We start from the raw sequence: 12148 nt of genomic DNA, 5'->3' as shown, positions 1-12148 counted from the left end.
AGAGGCCAGAACTCCACCATATAAAAAAAATTAAAGTTCATTCATTCATGAAACCTACTTGAATCATAGCCAAACTCAATATTTAAACACACCTGAGACTTTAAACATATTGAAACCACACGGATTTAAAGTCAGGAGGAAGACTGATCAATAGGGTGGGGGGAGTTTTGGGATGTTCTCTGTCTTCCTTCTTTCCTCCACCCTCAACTGAGAGGCAGAGAACTACACTGAGAAAGATTCTGGTTTGGGGGTAAAGAGGCACGAGTTCCAGCTTAACTTTGCAACCTGAGGCAAAATGAGACTGACATCTCCCAGCCTCACAGAACGAGGCTGAACCATATACTGTCTAAGGGCCAGTCTAACTGACATTGCATGAACCAAACCGAAGCCCCAGAGTGGGGCTGAGCTCCCACAAATTAGGAGGTAACCATTCTCGGCTATCCCACAGAGCCAGAAAGAGATGGGGATACAGGGGGATACAGTCAGAGAGGCTTCTATCAAAGAGGGCAAATTTGATAGAAGCCCAGAATGCAGAAGAAAATAACTGTAACATCCTATCTGTCCACACGAAAGCTTGCTTTCTCTGTGTGTCTGTCTCTTTTGTCTCTCCTCTGTGTCCCTCTGTCTGTCTCTCCCTCCTTTCTTTTTTTTTTCTTTCTAATTTTCGGGGGATTTTTTCACATCGGTCCTGTTGCATTTGTTTCCAGCTGTTCCGAGGGGTCCCTACCAATGCTCTCCTGACAACCTTAGGAGAATGCCTCCTTTGCTTGAAAAGAAAAAAGAAAAGAAAATCTCTCCCTAGTCTGGTTAAGGCAGAGGTGCGGCTAGATTTGGTGATGGGCACAGGTGTTCTTTCTGGATTCTCGGGGTCCTCCTGGGAAGTTATCGCTTAACAGGCAGCAGATGGACTGCAGAGACAGCGTATTGTCACAGGGGCATAGAAACAGGATGGATCGTTACCAGCCTGACCTTCCCCACTAAGCAGGGAAAAGTGGCTAGTGGCTGATACTGAATGATAATCGTGTGAATAGCAGCCCCTGCCGGTGAGCTGGTGTTAATACCTCAAAGGTGGGAAAGGACGCCAGGGACCGGAAAAACTCAGGCTGGCTGGGTCTTTGTTTCTCACTGGACAGTCTGGAGGCTGGAGCTATCGTTTGTAAAAGACTCAGCCAGTCCTTTTGGGCGCATCGAGTGTTTTCAGGTTCTTACCAATTCAAACTCTAAATAGAGGAAGAAGCTGGGCTATATCCCTGCTCTGATGTTCTGTGAACCAAATCCAGCTGGGGCAAGGGCTGCACTAGGGACCAGAAGGCCTAGCTAGTCCCTGCTCTGCTGCCCACTAGCTGTATGTGACCTTCAGGCCTCAGCTCCCTCATCAGGAAAGGAAAAGATGCTCAAATGGTCTCTAAGACCCTTTTCACCTCTAAGAATCCGTGAGTCTGTGACTGACACAGTGACAAAAAGCCTATGGGCCCTGAGGGCCGTCACTGGGAGTGATGCAGACACCTTCTTGACTAAGCTCCCTGGCTCGTGGTCTATTGCAGGTGATTTTTAAGGACCAACATGTTGATTCGAAACAGCAACCCTGAATTCAGTGCTTGGGAGCTAAATTGGTAGGAAAAGAGGGACAATAATAATTACCACTCCCCACCCCTCCTCACTTCTGCCTCAGACATCACCTCTTATTTCTCAAGAGTAACTTGCCTGTTATGACACTTAGTATTCCTGTAGGGGGTTAGATAGTTTATTATGCCCCTTTTATAGAAGTGAAGACTGAGGCAGAGAGCAGTTAAGTGGTTTGCCTGATGTCACTCAGAGAGCAAAGGTGTGAGTCAGGATTCACGCTCAGGTCTTCCTGACCCCAATATAGTCCTACCCCCACCTCATCTTACACAGGACAACACTGTTGCCAAGAGAAGTAAAGTGATTTGTCTAAAGTCCTCATTTGGTTGTTTAGGCTTCAGTTACATCCAGCTCTTTATGATCCAGTTTGTGGGTTTTCTTTTCAAAAATCCTGGAGTGGCTTGCCAATTCCTTCTCTGGCTCATTTTACAGATGAGGAGACTGAGGCAAACAGGATTAAGTGACTTGCCCAGGGTCACACAGCTAGTAAGTGTCTGAGGCTGGATTTGAACCAAGGTCCACCACTGCATTACCAAGCTGCTAGTCCAAGGTCCAAAGTCCTGTAGACATTAGACAACAGAACTGGGATCCAAACAAAGACCCTCTGGTTCCAAAGTGAGCATTCTTACCATAATGTCTCCTGCTTTTAGGGTCTTCTTCTCAATGACTTGACATGTTTCAAATGATCTTTCCACTCCGCAGTTTGGAGTCTTTTAGAGTTTCATTTCAACTCCCCCAAAAGGTCCTGGGTTGACTGATGACTCCTCAGGGACTCTCTCAAAACATTTCAAGAGCAGAGGTTGGGAAACAAGTCGTCCATTAGCAGGGAACCCTGGAAATATTTTCTCAACTCTGTGTATTTTGACTTGAAGTCAAGGTGAATGGATATTTTTTTCTTTTTCCCAAATCAGTAGTCTCCTCTCATCCTAGCCTGTTAATGTAAGAGACTGGGCCACATGCTAGTTGCCTAGACCTCCTCAAAGGTTCTCGTTTAACCCCTCCCCAGTCTCTGCCTCTGCTCGGCCTGGTCCCCTTAGTGTACAATGATAGTAGTTGGTGCCTAAAAATTGCTCAATGTCACCCTGTGTTATGCAGCAAAAAGGAGGAAAAGAAGGAGAAAAAGGAGGAAAAGGAAGAAGAGAAAAAGGATAAACCTTCAAAGGAAGTAGAGTAAGTACTGGGTGAAAAGGTATTGTGGATAACACCCTGCTTCCCAAAGGTGTTATGATCAATACGTCTTTAGAATGGCAGTAACGCACTGTCTTGTCCTGGCAGCCCTGGCTCCAAGCTGGAAGTCAGCTTCCAAGTGCCCAAGGTGGACTTCCACCCTTCCCTCCTCTCCCCTCCCCTTCCCTCCCTTCCCCTTCCCTTCCCTTCCCTTCCCCCGTCCCCAACCATGCCCGTCTGGAGGCCACGCCCTTCCCTCCCCTTCCCCCTTCCCCTCCCTTCCCTTCCCTTCCCCCTTCCCCTCCCTTCCCTTCCCTTCCCTTCCCTTCCCTTCTCCCTTCCCCTCCCTTCCCTTCCCTCCCTTCCCTTCCCTTCCCACCTGTAGTCCCTACTTCAACATAGGGTTTCAACACCATACAAAGAGAGCATAGGTGTTGCTATTATAGGGAAGTAAACAAGGAGTTCCCACTCTCAGAAAGAGAATTTTCTTTCTGGAAATTGTTTCAGGGCTCATGTTTTATGGGGAAAGGTCCTTCACCAGAGTCACCAACAAAGAGGGTCTGGAGGTCAGGGGTGAGGAACCTGCAGCCTCGGGGCCACATGTCTCCCTCTAAGTCCTCAAGTGTAGCCTTTTGATTGAGTTCAAATTTACAGAACTAATCCTTTTAATAAGGGGATTTGTTCTGTGAAGTTTGGATTCAGTCGAGGGGCTGTACTTGAGGACCTAGAGGGCCACAGGTGGCCTCGAGGCCGCAGGCTCCCCACTCCTGGACGAGGTAAACAAGTTCCTTTGCAGGATGGAGAGAAGGTTAGAAAACCTGTTTGCCCACCCAGTGACCCCATCTATATGACTTACCTGTTACTACTGTAACTTAGCAAACCTGATAATTAACCAACTCATACTCCCCACCCAAGGGACTACCCACACAGGTAAACTCAAATGGACTGGGTTTGATTCTTAGGAAAGCTCAGTCCTTCTTTAAAGAATATGGATGCCCCCTTGAGAGAGCTTACCAACTTGACTTCACTTTTTTGTGGTGGAGGGGAATCCTGGGAAAACTCCAAAGCCATACAAATAAGTATCTCATCCTGCTCCTAAAGCTATCAGCAAAGGAAGGCAGAGTCTTTAGAAGGTCCTAATCATATGCAAGAATGCTTTTGGCAAAACGTGAGTCACTAGATTTCAGATTATGGCACTTATGGCATGACAGAGAAAGATCAGCTGTGTCTAAGTGAAAATAAGGATTCTGAATGCAATCCTTAAGAGCTATTTTGTTAGAATCATTGTCAACCACAAACACTTATTAAGTACCTACCATCTCTCTGTTTAGAGCTAGGGATGCAAAGAAAAAGGGAAGCAAACATATTTTCTGTGATTTCAGGATCCTGCTTGAAATGCTCTGTCTAAATAACCTAGCTCGTTCAGGGAGACGCAGAGCGTGGTAGTGAGGGCTGAAACCTGTAGGGAATGACTGAGCCCAGATAAAACCCATGGGATGGAAGGTCTGTGGTGTGGTTTCTCCTGCTTATCTGTGCAGCAACTGTACTGTACTGTGCAAAGAACATGAGTGACAAGAGTCATTGCTTCTCTGTCATGGGTACCCCTTCCTTGACACAGCAAGCAGCACCTCCTTTATAAGTTGTCGAGACTGAGAAAATTCACCGTCTCCTGGCCAGCCTTCTGGTGACGAGCTGAGCCACACTTGGGCTGCTCCTTGGACAGCAGATATGCCACCGGGGCCCAGACTAGGAGACTTTCTGACTTGTCTTGTTCTGGCCTCTCTGAGCTTTGAGACACACGGGCATCGCCTTCACCTCCATAGCACAATGAGGCACCAGACTGACTTGAGGGAAGGAAGCTACAACATATGGAATTTACTTTGGTCATTACGTGGTTATCCTTTGCAATCAACAAAAAGAGAAAAGGGTCCTGGAACTGAGGCCTGACGGGAAGTCCAGAAGACCGCCTCTGGTCCATGGTTTCTGCTTTTGCTTTTGAGGCAGTCTTCCTTTCTCAGGAATGCTCCACAGCCTATGTTGAAGTAGAGGGCGCTGCCCCGGAGGTGGTATCTTACATGGCTAAGGAGAGAGACCCAATTATCTTTCCAAGAGGACTTTGGGCCCAAGTGTTCTGAGTCTCCATCTCACCCCCAGTTCTCCTAGTGTGCTTGCTAATGTGGATGTGTGTATTGTTTTTTCAGAAGGAAGAAAGAAATCTTTGTGATAGATCCTTCCAGCAGCCTGTACTACAGGTGGCTGACCATCATTGCCGCCCCCGTCTTCTATAACTGGTGCATGCTTGTGTGCAGGTACGGAATCCTGGGGCTGGAGGAGAGAAGAAAATGGTGCTGTAGGTTAGGAATCAGGCACCTGAGCTCAGCTCTACCTAAACATATGTTTTAATACAATTGATCACTCTGGTAATCCTATGTATTGTATTTCACGCATTTAAAAACATGACAAGAGGTCCATATGTTTCATCAGATGTCAAAGGGGTCCATGACACAAAACTAGTTCCTTTCAGCTGTAAGATTCTGTAGCTCCAAGACCTGCTTTTGGACTCCCAATGAAGTCTAGGTCCTGTCTAGAGAAGTAGGAAAGACAGAAGATGGGGTTTGCTCTGTCATTGTTCTTAGGAGAATCGTAGGGCTTTTTGATACCAATTACCTGAACGTGAAAGTTATTAAGGTACAAGAAATAAAGGCAGCTTGGTGACAGTGGATAGAGAACTGGACTTGGAGTCAGAAAAACCTGAGTTCAAATCCTGCCTCAGACAGCTGTGTTTCCTTGTCTATAAAATGAAGATTAATAACAGCACCTACCCCCACAAAGTTGTTGTAATGATCAACTGAGATAACATACATAAAGTGGTTATATATGTGTTATATAAAAGCTTATTATCATTAATTATTATTACTACTGACTGTCACACCCGGGAGATGATGGACCATGAAGGTTGGTACTTTTGTAGTGAAGGAATTGTGACTCCCATAGCCTCTAGAGGCTGACTTAGGAATGTACATGTCTGCATTCTCTGTTTTTCCCTTTCCACCCTCCCTGAGTTCCACCCTCCTTAGTGTGACAATTGAAAAGGTTTGAAGAGATAATGGTTTCTGCACAATTTACTCATCTTGTTAATAAGGCCAGCACATTATTTTAAAAAGGATGGCCATTGGCCACCTCTCTTAGACATCTCTAAGACAACCTCAGAGTTGGGCTCAGAGCTTATCTGCTCTTTTGGAAGAGATTAGTTAACACAATGGAAGATGTGAGGGGCTGATAGTGACATCATATCACCTTTGAACCGAGAGTCTTGTCTCCGTGGCCAGACCACCCCCAGCTATGGGCGATCTGATAAAGGAATCATCCCCACCCAAACCTGAGTAGAACACAATGGCCTCCCCACCTTAGATTAATTCCTTTTAAAGTGAGTGGTGTCTGACCAAGACTGAGGAGAGTTAATTCAGTCCCATTCTCAGTAATGCCCTTCAAGAGACTTTTTAAAATCAAGGCTTTAGAAGACAGGGAGGACTCTGAATCTCCCTAATTGGTGGTTACTAATAATCATTCCCTTCATTAGAAAGCCAAATACATTGAAAGATGCCTTCTCCATCTGACATCACCTATATTTCTGTAATTGTTTAGATCCTGTTTTGATGAACTTCAAAGCGACCACTTGATGCTGTGGATGGTCTTGGATTATATTGCTGATGTCATCTATGTTTTGGACTTGCTGGTTCGAATGAGGACAGGTGAGTCTAAGCAAGGTTGTCACATCCTACCATAAGCTACTGAGGTAGGATGTCATAAGAGGTGGTGATTCATGGGAACTGCAAGGTTCAAGGATGCACAGGACTGCTGACTCTAAATATTGCCTGGATTGACTAAGGAATGTAAAAAACATCTGGGGAACACCCTTGACCTATGAGAAGAAGGGCTTTGGTCAACATTTTTGACAAGTGAGGCAAGAAAATGCCAGATGTGCTGTTGGGATCATTAAGTCCCTGACCACCCAACATGTTGTAGGACTAGCAGCCCATCTTGGCCTAACTTCTTAGATTTATATCTTCTCTTGGTTGCTGGTAAAGATTTTTTTTTCTTAATAATCCAGTCTCTGTCTTTGATAAAATAAGAGGAAAGGAGGTTAGGCTGTTCCAGAGTAAACCCAAAATAGGACTGGGGAAATCCTGGATCCTCAGATGCCAGGCAGATGGCCACTGCCCTCTGAAACAGCTCAGAGGTCAAGTGTATTAGGGAGCAAGAAGATAAAACTCTCAGACAGGCCTGATACTAGGGGGAAAGGAGGAGAATTTGTCCCCTTTCTACCAGGGGGTGGTTTCTTGGGGAATAGGATTATGAAGAGATGGCTTTAAAAGCCTGATGCTGTGAGCTAGCTAAGTAGAAGCCCCAACTTGTGACCATTGTCCAGATGCTTCTAACCCCCAAGGCCCTTTAACCAAACTCCAAATCCCAGCCTGTCTTTTGAGTCTCACTATAGATCACTTTCCTTCCTGTATTCTCGGGTCCCGGCAAACTGACCTTTTTTCTCTTACTCACCTGCTCACTCCAGTTCCCATGTCTGGGGCTTTTAACTGGCCATCCCCAGGCCTTTTCTTCACTTCTACCCCACAGGATCCCTCACTTTCTCTAAGACTCAGCCAAAGCATCCTTTAAAAATATTTTTTTATTTTAACATTCATTTTTAAGCATTTTGAGTTTCAAATTCTCTCCTTCCCTCCAGCTGCTCCTCTAACCATTGAGAAAGTAAACAATACAAGTGAAGTCATTAAAGCACCACCTTCTTTTTTTTAATAGTTTATTTTTCATTTATAAAATAAAACAAGCATTTCTATAACAGTATACCAAAAAAGACGACTGCACACGAAACTGCAAATCTGTTATGTACAACTTGCTATTCCTTTTAAAGTACAATAAAGTTGTCATGTAAATGCTTTTTCTTCCTTTTTCTTCCTTCTTCCCTCCTCTTCCTGCCCTAGAAATAGCTACCAAGAGGCACAAATAAGTACATATGTAAAACTATTCCATACATACTTGTATTTGTTAGTTCTTTCTCTGAATGCAGATAGCATCTCGCTTTGTATTTCATTTGGGTATTCACAGTAGTCATTAAAGAGCCAGGTTCTGAAGGAAGCTGATCTTGATACCCAAACCTTGATGGAGTTCAGATCTGGTCATTCACTAGCTGTGTGATCCTGGAGAAGTCCCTGGAGTGCTTTCTGCTTCAGTGTTCTCAACTGTAAAATGGGGCTAATACCTCAGAGATGTTGTGAGGAACAAATGAGATATTTGCAAACCACCTAGTACATAATGGGTGCTTAATAAATGGTTCTTTCCTCCCTTCATCCTCTTCTCCCTTCCTCTCTGTCTCCCTTCTTTCCTTTCCTTCCTTCCTTCGTCCCTTCCTCTCTGTCTCCCTTCTTTCCTTTCCTTCCTTCCTTCGTCCCTTCCTCCCTCCCTTCCTTCCTCCCTTCCTTCCTTCCTTCCTTCCTTCCTTCCTTCCTTCCTTCCTTCCTTCCTTCCTTCCTTCCAATCTATATTTCTGGAGAAATTTTGGACTGAAAATTCCCCATACTAATGAAACCAAAGGTCTAAACTTCACCCCTGACCCTAAAGAGGGATCAATTATGATAGGATTGTTGATTGGCTTTTCCCTTGTCTTATACCCTCTCATAGAGGCCACATGATCTCTCAAATGAGTAAGTAAGTGATCCCTTTCCTTCCTAGGCTTTCTTGAACAAGGCTTAATGGTCAAAGATGCAGAGAAACTCAGAAAGCACTACATGAAGATGGCTCAGTTCAAGCTGGATGTCCTATCTCTGGTCCCCACTGATCTGGCTTATTTAAAAATGGGTCTGAACTACCCTGAGTTGAGGTTCAACCGCCTGCTGAAATTCTCTAGGTTATTTGAATTTTTTGACCGCACAGAGACTAGGACCAATTATCCTAACATGTTCAGGATCGGAAATCTTGTCCTGTACATTCTGATCATCATCCATTGGAATGCGTGCATCTACTTTGCCATCTCTAAGTTTATTGGATTTGGGACGGATTCCTGGGTCTACCCTAACATCTCTATCCCAGAATACGGGCGTCTGTCCAGGAAATATATTTATTGCCTCTACTGGTCCACCCTGACTCTGACCACCATCGGGGAGACTCCACCCCCCGTCAGAGATGAGGAGTACCTTTTTGTGGTGATCGATTTCCTGGTGGGAGTGCTCATCTTTGCCACGATTGTGGGCAATGTCGGCTCCATGATCTCCAACATGAATGCCTCCAGGGCTGAGTTCCAGGTCAAAATCGACTCCATAAAGCAGTACATGCAATTCCGAAAAGTGACCAAGGACTTGGAGACCCGGATCATCAGGTGGTTTGACTACCTGTGGACCAACAAGAAGACAGTGGATGAAAAGGAAGTGCTCAAAAGCCTCCCAGACAAGCTGAAAGCTGAGATCGCCATCAACGTTCACCTGGATACCCTGAAGAAGGTCCGTATTTTCCAGGACTGTGAGGCAGGCCTCCTGGTGGAGCTGGTCCTAAAGCTCAGGCCTGCAGTGTTCAGCCCTGGTGATTATATCTGCAAGAAGGGGGACATCGGGAGAGAAATGTATATCATCAAAGAAGGGAAACTGGCGGTAGTGGCTGATGATGGCATCACGCAATTCGTGGTCCTTAGCGATGGGAGCTACTTTGGGGAAATCAGCATCTTGAACATCAAAGGGAGCAAGTCTGGGAACAGGAGAACAGCCAACATCCGGAGCATCGGTTACTCTGATCTCTTCTGCTTGTCCAAAGATGACTTAATGGAGTCCCTCACTGACTATCCAGAGGCCAAGAAGGCCCTGGAAGAGAAGGGACGGCAGATTCTAATGAAGGACAACTTGATCGATGAGGACGTGGCTGGGAGCGGAACAGACCCAGAGGACATCGAGGAGAAGGTGGAGAGGCTGGAATCTTCCCTGGATAATTTGCAGACCAGGTTTGCGAGGCTCCTGGCAGAATACAATGCCACCCAAATGAAAGTCAAGCAGAGACTCAGCCAACTCGAGACCAAAGTAAAGAAGTGCGGGAGTGACTTGTCGGATGCAGACAGCGTTGCTGATGGAGATGCTGAAAAAGCCAAGGACAAAAACCAATAAGGAAACACACCACTGGGTCTCATTCTGCTGAGTAGGCTGAAACATGCATGGGCAATGCTACATTCATACACATACCCAAGTACATGCAATTATTTTTATATGGAATTCAAGAAGTTTTTAGACTTTTTAATGAAATTATATATGGAGAAAATATATGTAGGGGAGTAGTAACCAGGGAAGGTTTTTTATCTTAAGTCATGAGGGCAGTGAATGATCTCCTCTTTGGAAGTCTTCAAGTAAAGGCCATCCTATACATAAAAAGTGTTACGGTGAGATGTCCTGTCATGAATGGGTCTGTCTAGTTCCAGGGGTCATTTCCCTGTTTGGAGACGTGGGCACCTTTGGAAGTCTGGTGAATCCTTCTCTGGCTGATGTTTCAAATGCATAAAATAAGATATATAGAATTACAGAGGAAACCACTTCTAGTGAAACACAGCGATTGAAATCTTTTTTTAAACAATACAAATCCACAGATCCCAGTTAAAGAACCGTTGGCTCCTAATGTTCCTCCTAACTCTCAAATTCTGTGGTTCTGTGACTTCCATCAAGAGATGACTTCTTGCAAACAGAAAATAGAATCTTGTTTTTCCCTTTCTCCCTGCTGAAAAGAAATTTAGGTTATTGGCAGTCTTGAAGGCAGATGATATTCAGTGAAGGCAACTACTGTGCTCTGACACTTTGGGGTTTCTGTTCTAATTCAAAGTCTCTTTTTGAGCTTGGAACATCCCGCGTCAACTGACAGTTGGACACGGTCATGGCAAGGAGGTTCCTACCTGTGGAAAAGGCCACATGCTCATTTTTGGGTCTTGGGCAGCGGAACTGTATGCTGGAATTAAATATTAATAGGGCTCCATGAAGAATTATGGGATGGGGCAGCTAGATGGCACAGTGAATCGAGCACTGGCCCCAGAGTCAGGAGGCCCTGAGTTCAAATCCAACCTCAGACATTTGACACATATTATCTGTGGGACCTCGGGCAAGTCACTTAACTCCAATTGCCTTATCTTCCCCTCTTACAAAAAAGAGCTATGGGGCACAAACATTCTCAAAAATAAAAGGCAAGAGACACTTGCAGCTGGGGCCCAGGTTTCCCTTAAACTTTTTTGGTATCATGGACCTCTTCAGTAATCTGGGAAAACTTAGAAATCTCCCCTCAGAATATATTTCTAAGAACATACTGCAAAATACATAAGATTACAAAGAAAACCGATTGTTTTGAAATAGTTATCAAAATGTCTTTAAAAGAGTAATTTCAGAATCCAGATTAAGACACATTGCCCTAAATGAAGCAATTCCCCACTCCCCACCCCAGAGCTCTATCTGGTTAAGGTCCTGGTGGCTGTCCCAGAAGAGGGGAGGAAGGATCTAAAATGTCTCTGCTTGTCTTATTTCCACTTTAAACCATTCTGGTTTTGTGTGAGAGAAGATCGCAGGATCATAGATTTAGGGCAGAGAGAGATCTAAGAGGTCATCTAATCCAGGCCCCTCATTTTCAGATTGAATTCTAGGTCTCCTGACTGGGTTCATTTCCTGAATCATCTTTTTTCTGCATGGGTAGCCTTGAACAAATCCTATTACTTTTTTTTTTTAATACTTTTTAGTTTTTTGGGTTTGGGGTTTTTTTTGCTTTTTTTGGAGGGGAGAAGGCAGGGCAGTTGGGTTAAGTGACTTGCCCAAGGTCACACAGCTAGTAAGCGTTCAGTGGAGTTGAACTCAGATCCTCCTGACTCCAGGCTTGGTGCTCTATTCACAGTGCCATCACTGTATCTTCTTCATCTGTAAAAATAAAGGGTCCTTAACACAGTGGGCATGTGTGTCATGGACCCCTCTGACAGTCTGGGGAAGACTACAGACCCCTTCTCAGAAGAATGCTTTTAAATGCATGTAAGAAAATACAGAGAATTACAGAGGGATTTCTTATTGTTGAGGTTTTCAGTTGTGTCTGACTCTTTTGGCCCCATCTTGGGTTTTCTTGACAAAAATATTAGGGTGGTTTGCCATTTCCTTCTCCAACTCATTTTATAGATGAGGAAACCGTGGCAAACAGGGTTAAGTGACTAGCTCAGGGTCACACAGCCAATCAGTGTCTGAAGCCAGATTTGAATTCTTTGAGTTTTCCTGACTCCGGGTCTGGTGCTCTATCCACTGGGCCACCTAGTTGTCCCAACAATTTTTTTTTCCCCAGTCCAAGTTCAGGG

General features: G+C 44.9%; 1 protein-coding gene across 2 annotated transcripts in view; it reads left to right on the top strand.

The window, feature by feature from the left end:
• The window catches only part of CNGA3 (cyclic nucleotide gated channel subunit alpha 3), a 48755-nt gene extending 38584 nt beyond the window's left edge, over nucleotides 1–10171 (top strand). The window contains exons 5-8 of one of the 2 annotated variants that reach the window (XM_069073073.1): nucleotides 2719–2793; nucleotides 4992–5099; nucleotides 6436–6542; nucleotides 8536–10171. In XM_069073073.1, coding sequence (XP_068929174.1) covers nucleotides 2719–2793; nucleotides 4992–5099; nucleotides 6436–6542; nucleotides 8536–9950 — 1705 coding nt within the window. In that variant the 3' untranslated portion in view covers nucleotides 9951–10171. The remainder of the gene's footprint in view (nucleotides 1–2718; nucleotides 2794–4991; nucleotides 5100–6435; nucleotides 6543–8535) is intronic. The other variant, XM_069073074.1, reaches the window with a different exon arrangement.
• Nucleotides 10172–12148: the final 1977 nt, after the last annotated feature.

Source organism: Petaurus breviceps, unplaced genomic scaffold (genome assembly GCF_028583685.1).
Source record: "Petaurus breviceps papuanus isolate PSGF00001 unplaced genomic scaffold, PetGlider_PUasm1.0 90849, whole genome shotgun sequence".
NCBI classification, from domain to species: Eukaryota; Metazoa; Chordata; class Mammalia; order Diprotodontia; family Petauridae; genus Petaurus; species Petaurus breviceps.
Note: the sequence above shows the minus strand (reverse complement) of the source record. Positions and strands in the feature narration are given on the sequence as shown.